General features: G+C 46.4%; 1 protein-coding gene across 1 annotated transcript in view; it reads left to right on the forward strand.

Annotated features, from left to right (window-relative positions):
* Nucleotides 1–6,704: 6,704 nt before the first annotated feature.
* LOC126547032 (frequenin-2-like) overlaps nucleotides 6,705–18,748 on the forward strand; it is a 358,731-nt gene continuing 346,687 nt past the window's right edge. Inside the window, exon 1 of the mRNA XM_050194852.2 lies at nucleotides 6,705–7,378. Within this exon, the coding sequence (XP_050050809.1) occupies nucleotides 7,315–7,378 (64 nt within the window). The 5' untranslated portion in view covers nucleotides 6,705–7,314. The remainder of the gene's footprint in view (nucleotides 7,379–18,748) is intronic.

An 18,748-nucleotide genomic window follows, 5' to 3' on the forward strand; every position in this document is an offset into this window, starting at 1 on the left:
TCGCCAGCCATTCTCTTCCTGCCCAGCGGTTGCCAGCACTGGCCAGGCGAGATTTTCCGGGCCATGGAGGAGCTGTTAAGAATGGCCGTACGGGGTGGCAACGTGCCAGCTTTCAGCCCGCTGCACGTGTTCCAAGCCCACCAGACGGGGCGCCCTTCGGAGAACTGCGAAGGGCCGGTAGCCACGTGGCGCGCGATCAACTCAGGAAATTGGTACTTGGCCGAGCCATCCGGGACAAAGCAGAGTTCTACGAAGCCCCTTGACGTCGGCACTGAAAGCTGGGCGGTACCGAGAATTGTCCGGCCTTTTCACCTGTGTGTGTGTGCAACACGAACATTTCCGTCCACTGGGACTCCGTCCACGGGGACCTCGAAGAGTGACGTCGAACGACGACGTCGAACTATGACGTCAAGCGGAGAGCTTATAAGTAGCGTTTGCCGGCTGCTAGAGAGTGCTCGTGTCGTGCTCGTTGTAGGGAGCTGAGTGCTCTGTCATGCTCGAAATGTAGTAGTGAGCTGTGTGCTCGTAAACTGTTTGCTGTATGTTAGTCTTGCGGGCTCCATATGGGAGTCGCGCTAGACTGCCAATGTATCCTGCTTAAACTGTTAATATGTAAATAAATCCTGTTCACCGAGTTCCCCTCTACGACCTTCAACTCCTTCAAATGGTGGCAGCGGCGAGTTAGTCCGACGACTCCTACATCTGGTCGACAGCGGTAGGACCGTCCGACGAATCTTACAAGGCGCAAGCAACGCACTCCCGTGTTATCACTCTTGATGATTGCTCGTCGCGTTTTCGACAAGCGTGGGTACCGAAAGAAGGCTTAAATTGTTGCGGGCCAAACTAACTGTCACACGGCAGAGCTGCTTTTCGCTGCGTCACAACAGGCGCGGCGAGCGGGCCTCATAACATAAAAGCATCGAAAATAATTTTCAACAATGTTGGGCGTCAGAGAAAGAAAAGCGCCATGAACTTGTCAGTGCATTAAAGCGCGAAACCGCTCACCATGGCCGAGCTTATCTTCGCTAACCGAGTCACAGCGCCAGGCGCGCCCACTGCACCCGAAAGGTAGCCCAAAAAGTAATGAAATTAGTTTCAATAATGTTGGCAGTCAGAGAAAGCGCCAAAACTTGTCGCAGTAAAATTCAGTACACGCGAAACTGCGTCACAGCACGCTGTGCGACTAGCGTGCCCAAAAACTACCGAAATTAGTTAAAATAATATTGGGGCTTATAGGAAGCGTCGCAAACATCTCCCAGTACGATTCTTTAATTCAAATTGAGTGCTCCACGACGGCCGCGCTGTCTTTCGTTAACTGCGTCACAAGTCTAGCCTCGGTGCCGGGCAGTAAGCCTAATTGCTTGAAGTGCGTCGCAGACTGACGAACAAAGTTTCTCACCTTGCCGTAGTCCAATAGTGCAGTGCTGCCATGTCGAAGTTCCGAATGAACGCAATAATTCGCCGGGAGGCCACCAAACCAGGCTAAATCCCAAATAGAAAAACAGGCAGACGGGTACCCGAACAGTCCAACGCTCAGATGCGCGGCCGGTCTCCCTCGCTTCGGCGGTGTGTCTGACGAATGACGCAAACATCTGGCTCGTCATTCGCCGGTTCGCCTGTCGCTAGGCAACGGAAGTAAGCCGCAAAGTTTAATTTAATTTATACGCAGATATTTTTAATTTTTCCGGGAAAGATTAAAAAAAATAAAACAATTTCTGTTAATCTCATTTCACATTCTTCTTTTTTTTCGATACTCGCGGCCCCAATTCGTCGATGTTAATACTATAGCGTGACGTGTTTCCGGTTTCCAATTTTCGCCGAGTGTCCGCTCTTGTTCAATCCCTTTCTCTATGGGCGAAACATCAAGTTGGCGTCACGTTACGTAAGCAAAACTGGGCCACCAGCGCCATTTTGTTTGCGTCGCGCCTACGTCACGCACCGAAGAAAATGGCGGAATGTCCAGAATAGCGCCCTTACTTTTTGAAGCGCTGACGTCGCATTACAGCTGCCAAAGACCAAAAAATCTATTAGTCGATAAAATTTGCAGCTCCACGTCACGTTTCGTGATCTTGATGAAAAAGGGAAAATTGCATTTTACAAAACTTCCTTTTCCGGGCACAAATTGCATGGCACGTGAGCTCTCCACAGCCACTTAGAGAGTCAACATGGCGGATAATGGCGGCCGTGCAGCCGCCATGCGTGTCGAGAATAGCGCCCCAGTGTAATCGCTGGTGTGGCGTGGCCTCCAGAAAGTACTACATAATTCACGTCGGGCATACAATCAGATCACAAAACAATCGCAAACCATGATACCAAACGAGGGAAACCAAACAAGGGCGAACGAGCGCTTGCGCGAGCAGACGATAGTACAAAAGCGGTCTGGCTGAGGCCAGATACGAGTACGCATCGAGCGGTTGGGCGGGTCCGCATGACACCAGTTTCCCACGCGCACGTCACTGAATGCTCTCATTGGTCTCCGCCGTTCGCGGCTCACGTCCTTCATCTGCCGCTCCACGTTCGCTCTTTCATCTATCGCTGTGCTCGTTCGCTTGGTTACGCCGCCGCTGCCGCCGCCGATGCTCGCCGCAGGAACGGGCGCCTAAGAGCTGCGCTCTAAATGTAGGTAGACATGTTTTTTTTTTTTTCTTTTTGCTTAGCGCATTTGCGATGACATTCACTAAGATCAAGGATTCGTTATTTTGGTTGACCCATAAGCACTGCTGTCCAGCCCGTAACCGTTTTTGCGTGGGGTCTCATTGAACCTTAGAACGCAATCTTCCAACGCTACGGTATGTCCGTTAGTCTGTTAGGGCCCCATACCGGCAGTGTACACAGTTGATGCCGTTCCGGCATATCAATTTTAAGCTGCATTGCGCAGTATCTAAAACGGCACAGTGCAACAAAAGGATACTGGTGCTACAGCAACAATTCAAAAAAAAAAAAAAAAGAAGTGTGTGTAGAACCACACAAGACGCCGCAGCAAGTGAGTTCGCCACTTATCGTGCCGCCTCCATTATGATGTCAAATGTAGGTAACTCGCCTCAAAAATAGCTAAATTGTTTGAAATAGCCACAACTCGTCTGCTTATTCGCGCAGTCACAATGAACTTTCCTGAAGTCACCCTTTCTTCAGCGCGACTGATCGCGTAGTCTTAATAAAGCGTAGATGATATCGATGTTTGCATTATGTGCTTTTAATGACCACCTCAATTAACATCGCAATAGTGGCATCCGGAAACGAAGTTCCCATCACGAATATTACCACTACGGCACTACGGCATAATCGCGGGTGTTCGTGCAAGTTTATATATTTAATGAAGAGTCACAAACAGTTTTTCTTACGACAATGATGTTGCGTTCGCTCAACTTCAACTGTGTTTGCTGCGTTGAAGGTTACGGATCATCTCTGAAATTCGTAGTGTTGTCTTCACCTATCACTCCTTTTTCATATGAAACAAACTAAGTACACGGAAAGTAGTTTGACAATATTCATGTCGTCTGTTTAGAGCAGGCGCCCCGCTTAAAGAACTGTACAAAGCAAAGCACGTAAAAATGCTGATGATGACTGCGTATGGGTGACGGCAGGGGCGACCATCTTTTCTCGACTACGAATTGAGCTCATGCGGTTTGACAGTAAGTTCGCGAGCGCACAATCGACGTTACTTTGAGTGGCTCTCCATGCGCTTTTATTTGTCCTTGCATTTAGGAATATTTTTTTCCGAGCGTCCCTCGTTTTACTGAAAGCGGAAAAATCAAAGGCGCCGTGCTCTCTTGGCATTCATCAGTGCGGGAAATCAGTGCCACTTGGCGATGCGGGCCTTCAAGAGATGTTCCCGCACTTGACAATGAAATAATAATGACGCAAAAATAAAAGGGTGAAAAATAGGGACTATAGAGTGTGCACGATGTGGTATAGAGTGTATGCATACAATGTGGTTCAAACGATTTCATCCAACTTTTTCAAAATTAATTGAAACTTGAATGGTAAACGTACTACATATCTGAATAAGCTGCACTCACGTTGAACTGACATGAAACCTTCCCGAAAGGTTGCGGTGTACAGGGTGTGTCCGAAAAGCAATGGAATTATTTTTTTTACTGCGCTGCTATTGGACGTACCACGACCGGATTGGTTGGGGGGGGGCTCTTAGCTTTTCATCATTGCCTAGCGCATACAGCTCCAAGCTCTGGGAGCGTCAGGATCGCTGTTTCCGTGACCCTCCTGATAGTGCTCTGTCACGACGTGCGATGGCATGCGCACGCGAACAACGGTACGCGATCAAGTTCTGTGCTAAACTCGATAAGAGTCTCACTGATACCTACCAAATGATTCAGCAAGCGTACTGGAATTTTGCTTTGTCATATTCTCAAGTTTCAAGGTGGTTGAAGGCGTTTAAAGGGAGCCGAGTAAACGTGGATGATGAATCCCGCTCTTGTCGGCCATCAACGAGCAAAAGTGACGAAAATGTGTCTCGTGTTCGTGATCTTTTGAACACCGACCGTCGTATGAGTATGCGGATGATAGCACAGACTCTCAGTATTCCGAAAACCACCGTGCACGATATCGTAAGCGGTAATTTGAACATGCGGAAAGTGTGCGCCAAACTGGTCCCCAAACTGTTGACCGACGACCACAAGAACAACCGAGTGGTGATCGTGAGCGAACTTTTGGAACGCGTGCAAATTGAACCTTATTTTTTGGACAGCATCATTATCGGCGACGAAACATGGGTATTTGAGTACGATCCTCAGATGAAGCGCCAAAGTTCCGAATGGCACACCTTGGAGTCCCCTCGCCCCAAGAAGGCAAGAATGAGCAAGTCGAAAGTGAAAACAATGCTAATTGTCTTTTTCGACGCCAAGGGTGTGGTGCACAAAGAATTCGTACCCCAAGGGCAGACAGTCAACGCTGCCTACTACGTGGATGTGCTCGAGAGATTGAGAAAAACAGTCCTCCGAGCGCGAAAGGATATCGCCGGTACCTGGCAGTTGCACCATGACAACGCTACCAGCCACATTTCTCTGCGCGTATGGGAGTTCCTGGCCAAGCACAACTTGATGACGCTGTCCCAGCACCCCTATAGTCCCGACCTGGCCCCGGCGGACTTTCTCTTCCCCAGAATCAAGAGCGCCCTGAAAGGAGTCCGTTTTGGAACAATCGAAGTCATCCAAACCACTGTGACAAAGGCTCTAAAAGAGGTTTCCGTCGACGCCTTCCAGGATGCGTACAGTGCATGGCAGAGTCGCAGGCAAGAATGTGCAGATGCCAGAGGAGACTACTTCGAAGAATTCTGAACGTTTGTAACGATATCTTGAATAAACGTTTTTCTACGGATAAAATTGCATTACTTTCCGGACACACCCTGCATATTGCAGCTTTTCGAATTCTTAACTCGGAACACTGACGTAATGTGTCATCACTGTTTCAGGTTCAAGGAAGGTTGGCACTCTGTCATACTCGAAATTAGGGACACTGAGGTGGAGATTAGCCGCTTCGACACCACGAGCCGCACTATGATCTTTAATGGGAGGAATTCTTCGCGATTGTGCAAGGAGTGACGTAGAATAGCATTGGCAGCCAATAAACAAACCAAGATGAGTTACACAGTAAAAAAATAAAATAAAAAAGTTATGCGCATAGCATTGGAGCCGTAATAGCGAACTTACATCCACGTTACCTGGATGTTTGATCGCCGTTCGTCGAAACCAGTCGGCCACGCGTCAGCTCACCAGTAGGCTTGTATCTGTAAGCTTACCTTCGATTTTGCTGCTATGTTATGAAGGCCGCAATTTCGGAACAACTGTTTTGTTTCTAGACACTCTTTTACAACGTGCTGGAATTGATTCATTGAACCTTGCAGTGTCCCTGGAACGCTAAAAGCAAACCCCGTAATTTTTTTCAAATTGGTTTATTTTCTGCGTAAGTTTGCCGCCAAATTTGCTCTCTTTCTATATATTTCTATACTTAAAACTTGGCATGCAATTCGGAACGGATTCTCGGCCACAAGAAAAAAAAAAACATTAGCTCTCCGTTGGATGTGGGGTTGTAATAGGTATGCATAATCCATTCTAGCCCCCTCCCCCCCTCCCTCACCTTGCCCCACCCTATTTTTTAATGATGGCCTCTGTGATTATTAATATGGAGATAAAAACGTTGTCCCACAAAACCAACTCGGTTTCCAGCCAGCTCGCTGTCGTTGGGAGCTCTGTTTGATGACCCCGATTTCGTGGCTTGAGACGCCACTTCAGAGCTAGAACGTAGCAACCCTTCGATACAGGAATATAATTTGCAAGAATATACCATTGAGCGAGTTGGTTAGACGCATTGTAATATTATATAGTATACTGTCAATATATTGGTATATAATTATAAGAATCAGTGCATCAATATCAGAATACGTCAATGGCAAAATGTTTCAATCAATGGCGTCGTAAGTGGCGTTAAGTTCCACCCCTCTCTCACTGTCTCTATTCAATGCGCGGAACAATCGTCCCTTCACACAATCCTGCCAGGCAGTGCAATACGCAGGCCCATATGAAAGCATACACTACTTAAATGTCTAGGGTGCATAGGCCATATATCATATCGGACATACCCACATATGATGACATGAGAATTCGTACTGGGTTTTTATACGGTACCCCGATACGAGATTATTGAGAATTTTTAATACAAATTTTGAAAGGACGAATGGAGGAGCTCTAGAGCGCTGTGTTTAACCAAGCGCTCTAGAGCTCCCCCATTCGTCCTTTCAAAATTTGACGCACCATTTGACTTTGACTCCTTCTTAATGATTTAAAGGCGTTCTGGTGATTACATAAGTTAGATTATATGGTTTGACGGGAAGTTAGGGGGAGACGCGAACGTAAAACAGCTTCGCCTACAAAGGAATGAAAAAAAAAAAAAATACGCCAAGCGCAGTTAAATTCATTGATTTTGAAGAAGTTCCGATAACCGTTTCGCCGCAGCAAGTGGTCACCGACTAAAGTCTAGGGCCGGTGAGGTCCTAATGCCGGCAAACTTACCGAGATGGCGCCAGCCATCGTGGTGCTCCGAGGGGAAACCTGCGTGCGACGCTGGGTGCGCTCGATTCGGGGCGCGCTTTTTGCCGGTGCCCGAGTGGCACGCGGACGGCCAGTCGACGCGAGAGGTCCGCCGGCAGCGGACGCACGGTCACCGGAGGCTCGCGCCACCGCCCGTGCAGCAGCAGCAGCAACACACGTGCTCGTGCCACTGAACGACAGCCGGAAGTGCCGCGCGACCAGCGGCGGCCACCCGTAAGCCGAGGGTCATCGCGAGACCACAGAGCGAGCCATGGGCAAGAAGAACAGCAAGCTCAAGAAAGAGGTCGTCAACCAGCTCGTCAATGAGACCTACTGTGAGTGGCAGACGACCTGTTGTAACTTCTTGGCCCAACCCTATCGACCGAATCATCGATCAATTAATTTATTGTCTGGCCGACTGATTGATCAATTAATTGAGCGAATTATCGGTCGACGCCTTAACCAGAAGTTGAGCGTAGTTTGACCGACGGGCCGACTAACCCACGCGCCTAGATGCGCGTAACAAGTTCTGGGCACGTATTCACATAACACATTTTACGCAAGAGCTTTCCTTAATGGCTGGCGTTGGAATGGCCTCGACTCGTGATAGTGGGCAAGCCTGATGACGTGGCTATTGCCGCAGTGGCGGCCGATCTCGGACGGACTGCACTTACGTGAGAGAAGTTTTGTGAATACGCTCCCTGAAGCTGAATTCACAAAGGTTCTCCTTCTTAACAACTGCGTTTTGATTGGTCGGGCACCTTCGCCAATGAGATGTTTCATATCACGATTGGTCGGCACTTGTTCTTACGAACCGATGCAGCATATAGGGGCTGCTTTGTGAATACGGGCCCTGACTCACTTACGCGTTAACTTCCGGCAACCTTTATAATTATTTTCTTGCCCCTAGATTGGCTCTTTGGATGTTCAGCTACCAATGAAGTCAATTTCTTAATTCACCCACCCGAAATTCTTGCCCCAGAACCGTTAGTGAGACATTGTAAGAGACGATGAATACAATGGCGAATAAAAGCGATTTCACCGTTGTTTAGATCTTTATAAATAAACAAAAGAGTTAATTTCAATTCCTTAGCTTTCCGACACAGCATCATACACCTTTACAATAGTGACATAAAACTATAACGCGCTGGCCGGGTATGGCTTAAGCGCGTGCCGAGCACTGTGAGCGGTGTGATGCAAGTGAACAATGTTCAAACGTGAGTGAAAAAAAGAAACATGAAGAAATGAAACACCAATACATAATTTGTGCGCTGGTAACCCTGATGTGGCCAGCACATGGCTAACCAAAAATGAAATGCGAGTCAGCGTATAGAAGCCATAGAAAATGTGGAGCCAGTGCTTGAAGATCTACCTGTTTTACACCGTTAAAGAAGGCACACTGATTACAGTGAATATTTTCTCAAATAGATTATTGTACAAGCAACTTGCTTAATGCACGTAGATTGGCTATCGAAACAGAACGTGTAACGTATCGTCTTTTTTACCACGAGAATAAAATGCGTGCCCACAATTTTTTTTTTTCAATTGTGGCTTAATTTGTGGCCCAGTGTCTGGCTCCTTGCTCAACCACTACTGTGTGTTGTTCTCTTTTTTCACTAAATTTTTGTCGCTACTCTAAAAGTCTTTCCGTATACGCAGTAATGAGAACTGAAGACGACGAGAAGCCACCAGCCCTACACGTGATCACATATAATAGTAGAGATTGCAGAGAGCCACGCTCTTTCGAGCTAGTTAGTTTGAATGAACCGAAGAAAATGCAATCAAGACACTAAGCTGCGCTAGCTGATTACGAGTATTACGAAACTATGTTAAAACTATATATATATATATATATATATATATATATATATATATATAGGAAATGAAAATTTTCGCTTTCACATTCTAGTGTGTGCGTGCAAGTCGCGACTCCGTTAGAAGCAACGCTACTGCAGCAGCTACGTAAAAGGCCATATCATTAAGCCTTCGACGGGCTCGATACGCAGTAAGTCGGTCAAGGCTGGTAGCTGGGCCTAGAAGTTAGGCATAGCGGCTACTGGCGCCGCTGTTGCGGGAAGCCAGTGGCTCTGAACGAGGCGCGCTCGATCTCGCGTGACGAAATGTGTAATGCTTCCCAAACACGCTTCCTAGTAACGCTGCTGCCAACGGCCCGGGCACGCAAAATCGCTGCTAGTCATCCTACGAACAAGATTTCGCTGTTAAAGGTTCGCATCGATAGCAAGCGTTTGCGAAGCCGTTTGCTTCGAGAAGATTCGTTCTCAATTTCGCCGCCTGCGTTTGTGCCGTGCCTTCAGTTTGCAGTTCTAGAGTGCCGTGCCTATACTAGGCATCAAGTGCGACGCTGTGGAAGCTAGAGATACTTCTTGCGGTGGCCGCGTCCGCACTTAGAAATAGTTTGATTTTCTTGATCGTAACTGTGCTAAACGGTTCTTTATATAGGCTCAGAAATAAATGAAAGACGTTTTAATCCTAATAAACAAACTATGGTATATGGTTATTTAATGAATTCTTTTCAATTTGTTTTTCATAGTGTTTCTTTTCGTTTTTGTTTGTTGTTGTTGTTGTTGTTGTTGTTGTTGTTGTTGTTGTTGTTGGCAGCCCGTCGCGGCAGCCTCACGTGCACGCTCGCGCGAGCATACGCGTTTGGCACGCAGCGCGGCACGGACGCAACGCGCGGAGTGATACATTTCCGTCAGCGAACTTCTTGCGTAGCTTCCGCAGCGTTGCACATGTCTGAAACGGAGTATAGTCAGTCAGAATGGGAGATGGAGGGTATAGCAAGATAAAGCAGAGTACAGAACGAAACGGGACATGGATTGCGAATTGTATTGCAAAGAAGCTTTTTTGTTGACTTTCGACTGCAGCCTGGTAAGCATTAATATTATGTGAGTGAATCGCCAATGTTATTAGCCCCTGAATTCGAAAGGAGAGAACTGATGTTTTATGGCTTTTATTTTCGAGGACAAATGCTCCAATTAGAATGTCCTAAGAAGTTTAAAACAGTCGAATTTCACTGTGCCTCGCACGTTGCATTAATGTTTACTTCGACACTACGTCAGTACAATAGATGTGTCTTTATTTGAATTATTTTACATTTCTCTCACTGCGCAAACACATAATATTTTCATGAGCATTTTAAGACTTAATGCCGCATTTACCAAGTAACTATATAGGGTGCCCAGGCTAAGGATAATCAAGCTGTTCAAAAAAAGAAAAGAAAAGCCGGTGTAAGATATTATAAGATTCCCGGTGTTCGGTCGTCAGGGTATAATAGCATATGTTGCACCGTTTCTTTTAAATCTTTTTTTTTTTTTTGTTAGACAGCTTGGCTAAAGATCATTGGGACACATGCATGGTCAACGGGCGCGCACGCGGACACGACAAAAATCCCAACCTACTAGAGGCTACCAGCTTCGCTGTAAAACATCAGCAGTAGCACACGCAAGGCTGCTCTTCGTTATTGCGGGTGTCAACAAGGACTGCTACCGAAGTGTCCTCTTTCTTTGATAATAACTGCTTTGTTATTAAAGACAAATCTTGAAATCAACGCAACGTAAAGCAAAAAAAAAAAAAAAGAAAGAAAAGCGAAGAAAGTCAGAAGACGCAAAATAATCGTAAGCGCACTAATATCCAATGTTGAGGGCGATTGGCCTATGTGAACGCCTTTGACTTGCTCAGGCCCTCCGCGTGCGTGCGTGAGCTCATCGCGTCTTTCTTCCCCCCTCCCCTCCCTCTCTCTCTATCTTATCTTTCTATTCCCTCTGTCCCGTCCCCCAGGATAGGGTAGCCAACCTGACGCTTTTCTGGTTAACATCCCGGCCTGCTCTCTTTCTTTCCTCCTCCTTTGTCATACATGGTCTTCGTCATACCCTGCTCGTCTATATCCTTCGTTTGCTTCGGCTGCCTTTTCCTTTAAAAGGCGCCACATTTACTGTTCGCTCTCGTTTTTTAAAAGCTTCTTTTTGTTACGTATTCCTACTTATTTTGCACTTCCTCGGATAAATTACGGTTCATTCTTAACTCGCCCAACTCTCAGTTTTGATGGAATTACGGTGCCCTTCTCGCTCGCTTATTTTTTTAGGGTTTGACTAGTAATGTTAATCTAGTTGTGACTTAAAGTTTTGCATACCGAAACATGCGCGCAATACAGGTGATGACACTTACAGGGGAGTGAGTGAGTGAGTGAGTGAGTGAGTGAGTGAGTGAGTGAGTGAGTGAGTGAGTGAGTGAGTGAGTGAGTGAGTGAGTGAGTAAAGACTTTATTTGAAAACAAGGTATTGACGGATGACCTTGTTGTTAGGCAGCCACGAGCCCCTGAGACCGGGCGGTGACACTTAGAAAAATATTACTTACACTTGAACTATGGTTGCCTTATGTTGTCGTGTTTGCCATCGGGCTCAGCTTTCTTGTAGGGACCACTGGCATGATGCATAGATTCCCGCGCACTGGTTGGACCTCTTACAGGTCTGTTACCAGCTACTTTTGACAACGCACAAGCTCTCGCGCGATAATCGCACTGCAGTCTACAGGTGGACGCTGTTTCATGTAACACCACAAGGTTTCCTTCAAAAAGCTTGAATCTTTTTTTTATTCTTTTTTCTTTTTGCCAGCGATGGGCGTATTTGTGAAGAACTCCATTACGTCAACCATTCCGACCTATGCTAGTATTAATCCACACGGGAGCATTAATCAATTAATCCAAAACCCGAAGAGAGGGGGCGGGCATGCAGGATTCATTCACCTGAGCTTCAATGTAGTCTGTTACCGACGTCCTTTCATCGTGCTGTGATTCACAACTTTGCTACCGGGACAGTGATTAGGAATTAGTGATTTGTCTGCGACCCTCTCCATCTTTAGCGGCGATACTTTTGTTTGTAGCATAAACGTTGGTTTGTATTGACCCTTTCTACTGTGATCCCGTGGGCGCTGCCATGTTTTATCACGTGGTGACGCATCCATTGCTTGCCTCAGCGACCTCCGTTGCCTCTGTGTTTACGATGGCTATACATGACGCCGGTGCGGCACTGAAAACCTGTGTCGGCGGATATAGACGGTGACTGGGTGGACGACATGCGAAGCTTTGGCTGCAGCTTCAAAGGCCATGTAAGCTCTTTCGGAGCTCATTACGCTTTGTACAAACGGCGCGAGTGGCGTATACAGTGCTTGTAATAAAAGCGGGGCTAAAAATCTATTCCAAGCTATCCTAACTTTCCGCTTTTGAACTGAATCAGTGTCAGTGTATATAGCTCTTCGTCTTTTATTTAGCAAGTACTTTTAAGCAGTGGCTTGTCACTTGACTCAGTAATGTTCCCCCGGGTGGTCACTATCCGATTGTTTTTCTGCCTGAGCGCTCGCGGGTGTGCTCAGTTGCGATTTATTGTTGCTGGGCACAAGGCTTGTAATATAGATGTTCCATACGTTGTAATAGCTTGTAGCAAATACGTATTATCGCTAGTCACTCGCTTACTCTGTGGACCGTTACGAAACGTTCAGCTTCGAACATTAGCGCGCTGTCGGTGTAGTCGCCGTCACCCATGCCTCGGTGCATTGACTAAAATATGCGCCCGTTCACTTAATTTTGATACGTTGGCGATAGAGGGGTCATAGGCGTAAGTTTGAGTGCCAGTTGGGGTGGATGTGTGTAGATAACGTGCGAGAAACTTACTATTGCCAATAAGCGGCGCTACTCCCTTTGTCACCGTATAACGAGAGGTACTCACTCGTGCAGACCTTCCACGGTTGAGTCCTTTACTTGGAGGTTAGCACTACAATGCTGGCGGATGAGTGAACTTTTTTTTTATCCTCGAGGGAAGCCGTGTATCGCGAAGAGCCGGCAACACAGGCAGTCGTTATGTAGCAGCGGTATGTGAACTTCGCCACACAGATTCACCCCATTCCTTAATATGCCAGCACCAATTTTTGCAGCCAGCTATACTGCCCACGTCTTCACTCCACCGCTCTACGTTATGCCGTATGAATAAAGCACGCTGCGTTAGCGAAAACCCAGTTGCATTTCCGACAGATGATCGCACAGAAGCAGTGCGGCGCGCCGCTGAAAACGCCATCTCGTTTCTCTAGAGCAAACTGCTTCGCGAAAAAGGTCAGCACCTGCCTCGGAATTGAGGATGCAAACACACACACGCACACACATCTAGCGTTTCATAAGATCTTGAGTGGATGCAATTCCCTTGCTTTCTATACCACAGTGGTCCTCGCTGCTATTAGACGCCTGTCTTCTGAGAAAATCCAGGACACTGCGTTTGAATGTCACAGTACTGGACGCAATGCAGTACCTGCCGTTTCGTCATTTCCATGGTAGGCTGCACTACGAAGAGATCACGTATTTGAATGTATTCACTTTTCCTCAGTCACGTGACGCAAATCTGTTTTCAGCCAGTCAACCTCTTGCAGGTTCGTATTTTACGCGCTTGCATGCTTTAGATATACAGTAGGCCTATATAGCGTATTACACGCTTTATAATCCTCGATAGTTACAGCAATGCCTCTTGGCAAGCAGCCTATATCTTGAAACTGGCAATGCCGTTTTGCTCCTGGAAATGACCATAAAGCGGAGGAACAAATAAAAAAGGCACATGTGTTACTGAAAACTCATCTTGCAGAACAAGAGTGCTTAATGGTATCCCTACTCTCACGGAGAAAAATTATAAACTAGTTCCAGAACTTATACGCTTGTTATTGGTTAGATCGCGCTCGTGTTCCTTCCGCGTCACGCACAGTTTGCCCGCTTTATTTTTTTTCCTTCTCTCGTTTCCGTGGAAGCGCTCGTTGTATTTTCACCGGACAGCTTTGGAAGTTCCCATGCACGGTGCCCGTGCTGATTTCTCATTGCTTACGTTGACGCAATGAATAATTGAATGAGACCCACAGGAGACAGGCGCCGCGGTTTTTTCTCCTTAACATCTAAACACGGAAACTTACGCCGACTGAACATTTACTATATTATGGTTGGTTTCGGGACACACCAAGGCATACATATGAATTTGCGTGCTCGGTTATACGCGCGCACAAAAGTTCTAAGTGGAGCGGTGCAGCGCGAAGGCGCAGAAAGAAAACCTAATTCGTAAAGGCCGCTCTTTGCAGTAATTTATGTGGCCGCCCATTAGGATCGGTTTTTCGCCTTCACGATCGGTTTCGCCTTCACAGGCCGCCATTGGAATCTGAACCTGACAACGTTTAACGTTAGAACGTTATCTAGTGAGGCGAGTCTATCAGTGTTATTGGAGGAATTAGAGGGTAGTAAATGGGATATAATAGGGCTCAGTGAAGTTAGGCGGCCAAAAGAAGCATATACAGTGCTAAGAAGCGGGCACGTACTGTGCTACAGGGGCTTAGCGGAGAGACGACAACTAGGAGTCGGATTCCTGATTAATAAGGATATAGCTGGTAACATACAGGAATTCTATAGCATTAACGAGAGGGTGGAAGGTCTTGTTGTGAAACTTAATAAGAGGTACAAATTGAAGGTAGTACAGGTCATGATGACCAGGAAGTCGAAAGCTTTTACGAAGACGTGGAATCGGCGATGGGTAAAGTCAAAACAAAATACACTATACTGATGGGCGACTTCAATGCCAGGGCAGGCAAGAAGCAGGCTGGAGACAAGTCAATGGGGGAATATGGCATAGGCTCTAGGAATAGCAGGGGAGAGTTATTAGTAGAGTTTGCAGAACAGAATAATATGCGGATAAGCAATACCTTTTTCTTCAAGCGGGTTAGCCAAAAGTGGACGTGGAGGAGCCCAAATGGTGAGACTAGAAATGAAATCAACTTCATACTCTGCGCAAACCCTGGCATCATACAAGATGTAGACGTGCTCGGCAAGGTGCGCTGCAGTGACCATAGGATGGTAAGAACTCGAATTAGCCTAGACTTGAGGAGGGAACGGAAGAAACTGGTACATATGAAGCCAATCAATGAGTTAGCGGTAAGAGGGAAACTAGAGGAATTTCGGATCAAGCCACAGAACAGGTATTCGACTTTAACTCAGGAAGAGGACCTTAGTGTGGAAGCAATGAACGACAATCGTATGGGCATCATTAAGGAGTGCGCAATAGAAGTCGGTGGTAACTCCGTTAGACAGAAGACCAGTAAGCTATCGCAGGAGACGAAAGACCTGATCAAGAAACGCCAATATATGAAAGCCTCTAACCCTACAGCTAGAATAGAACTGGCAGAACTTTCTAAGTTAATCAACAAGCGTAAGACAGCTGACATAAGGAACTATAATATGGATAGAATTGAACATGCTCTCAGGAACGGAGGAAGCCTAAAAGCAGTGAAGAAGAAACTAGGAATAGGCAAGAATCAGATGTATGCGTTAAGAGACAAAGCCGGCAATATCGTTACTAATATGGATGAGATAGTTCAAGTGGCTGAGGAGTTCTATAGAGATTTATACAGTACCAGTAGCACCCACGACGATAATGTGAGAGAGAATAGTCTAGAGGAATTTGAAATCCCACAAGTAACGCCGGAAGAAGTAAAGAACGCCTTGGGAGCTATGCAAAGGGGGAAGGCAGCTGGGGAGGATCAGGTAACAGCAAATTTGTTGAAGGATGGTGGGAACATTATCCTAGAAAGATTGGCCACCCTATATACACAATGCCTCATGACCTCGAACGTACCGGAATCTTGGAAGAACGCTAACATAATCCTAATCCATAAGAAAGGGGATGCCAAAGACTTGAAAAATTATAGACCGATCAGCTTACTGTCCGTTGCCTACAAAGTATTTACTAAGGTAATCGCAAATAGAATCAGGAACACCTTAGACTAAAAGCGTTTGATTCAGTCGAAACCTCAGCAGTGATGGAGGCATTACGAAATCAGGGTGTAGATGAGCCATATGTAAAAATATTGGAAGATATCTATAGCGGCTTCACAGCCACCATAGTCCTCCATAAAGAAAGCAACAAAATCCCAATAAAGAAAGGCGTCATATAGGGAGATACGATCTCTCCAATGCTATTCACAGCATGTTTACAGGAGGTATTCAGAGACCTGGAGTGGGAAGAATTGGGGATAAAAGTTGATGGAGAATACCTTAGCAACTTGCAATTCGCTGATGATATTGCCTTGCTTAGTAAGTCAGGAGACCAATAGCAATGCATGCTCACTGACCTGGAGAGGCAAAGCAGAAGGGGGGGTTTGAAAATTAATCTGCAGAAAGCTAAAGTAATGTTTAACAGCCTCGGAAGAGAACAGCAGTTTACGATAGGTAGCGAGGCACTGGAAGTGGTAAGGGAATACATCTACTTAGGGTAGGTAGTGACCACGGATCCGGATCATGAGACTGAAATAACCAGAAGAATAAGAATGGGCTGGGGTGCGTTTGGCCGGCATTCTCAAATCATGAACAGCAGGTTGCCACTATCCCTAAAGAGAAAAGTGTATAACAGCTGTGTCTTACCAGTAGTCACGTATGGGGCAGAAACATGGAGGCTTACGAAAAGGGTTCTGCTGAAATTGAGGACGACGCAACGAGCTATGGAAAGAAGAATGATGGGTGTAACGTTAAGGGATAAGACAAGAGCAGATTGGGTGAGGGAACAAAGGCGGGTAAATGACATCTTAGTTGAAACCAAGAAAAAGGAATGGGCATGGGCCGGACATGTAATGAGGAGGGAAGATAACCGATGGTCATTAAGGGTTACGGACTGGATTCCAAGGGAAGGGAAGCGTAGCAGGGGGCGGCAGAAAGTTAGGTGGGCGGATGACATTAAGCCGTTTGCAGGGACAACATGGACGGGGTAGTTGGAGAAGTATGGGAGAGGCCTTTGCCCTGCAGTGGGCGTAACCAGGTTGATGATGATGATGATGATGATATCAGCATTACATCTTAGTGAATTCACTTGGCTTGACAATGATGCCGTTCGCTAAGATGAAAATGCGTAGACGACCGCACTTCGGACCCGAGAAGTGCGCAGCAGAGGAAAGCAAGAGTTAACAGATGCCTGTCGCGTTTAGGATGCGGTGCTCAAGGCTACGCTGCCTATCGTCGCTCAAACGCGGCGAGTACTTTCGGATATCGCTTTTCTGGCACTCACCGTGTCAGCGATACCGAGCGTCTGCATGTAGCTATAAATCTTTATCTGTTCGAATCATTTCATGTTGACGAACTCAACCACGAAGAAACAAAAGTTTACGCCGCAGAGATAGCGCTTACTGCCAACTATATCGCGTCTAATCCAGTTGAGTTAGTTGGCAGTCAGAGTTATTCCGATGGTGTGCATATATTTAATCTCGTTTTTAGGTTGTATTCGTCCTGATTCAGTTATAGCAACGACTCTATCATCTTGGGAGCTGCAGTGACGCGTAAGAATTTACCGCAGAATTGATGTAGGACAAGTTGATTTCTGCCAGTGGTGTCCCAGAGAGAGAGAGAATGCTCATTATTGGAACTAAGAGAATTCTGCTGGCGTGTGTAAAGTCGCATACATGCTACTTTGCATGGGGGAGGATATGGGTGATCGAAACGCTCTAAAGGAGAACGGGAGAAAAAAAAAAAGTGTGAGAAAGATGGGGTTGGTGTTTCCATATGTTCGCTACGTTGTATTCAAGTGGAAGGCTATGTGAAAACGAAGCATTGTCATTCTAATGTATATATACAGCATGTTCGAAAGCTTGCCAAGCAAGCCAATATCCCGAAGATAAGCGAACACCGCTGCCGCTGCTTAGAAGGACGAGGCATACTTAGGACCTAATGTGCTTCTCAGCGTGAGTGATGCCTGGTTAAAATTGTCCATGTCGTTTTCATCAAATGCTCGTTCATTTATATAGGCTGTGCATTCGAACAGTACATTCGCGACCGCTTCTATACCACCGCCATTTTCGCCGTAGCGATTGGTAGACTGTCCAAGTTGGGAGAAATAACTGTTTGTAGCTGCCGCGTTATTTAGGTGAAGAAGGTGAAGACGACGATACAAAGTTTCTTGCCACCGGGGAAGTTGACGCGGAAGTTTCGATCTCAAGTCCGGGTCTACCGAGTGAAGGAAGGTACACTGCTGAATTGGTTGGGTACAAGTGCGGTTTCTTTCCACACGAGCATGAGTCTTCGCTATCGCCGATGCATCACTTTCGTAAAGTATGTCTTCACCTATTTCAGGTACCGAAGAGCGCTGTGGGTTGCTGCATCCACCAACTATTTTCTGTGAAGACCACTATGGCCTGAAACCCACTGGCATGTAATGCGGTAGCCAGCGGCGTTGGTTATGTGGTGAAAATAGCCGATATCTCGATCGAGCTACAAGATGCTGGTTCTGAGTCCAGTTCATGTTGCCAACACTTTGTAGAGCTGTTGTGGAGCTGTTACGGTGTCGGTGTCACAGGATGAGCATTAAACGCGAAAAAGAGAACATTTAGGTGTTTACATGAAGGGCAGATTTACACGAGACAGATCCACTCATCATTCGAAAAGAATTGCGCCGAAGTCCAGAAAGCTTGCGCGTGTTAAGAATGGACCTGAAATTAAATCTTTGGAGGCGTCAATGAGGTAAATGGCCGTAGGGAGACTGGCATAGGAAAAGATGCATTGGAGTACGCACAATGCTTGATTTTTTTCTTTGGGAACCAAACCATTAAGATTGTCTTGGAAACTATTTCTCTGGCGAATGACTCGGCAACTTCAATTTCATTCTTTTCTCCTTAACATATTCTTTATTCAA

The sequence above is a fragment of the Dermacentor andersoni genome, chromosome 1 (assembly GCF_023375885.2).
Source record: "Dermacentor andersoni chromosome 1, qqDerAnde1_hic_scaffold, whole genome shotgun sequence".
Taxonomy (NCBI): domain Eukaryota; kingdom Metazoa; phylum Arthropoda; class Arachnida; order Ixodida; family Ixodidae; genus Dermacentor; species Dermacentor andersoni.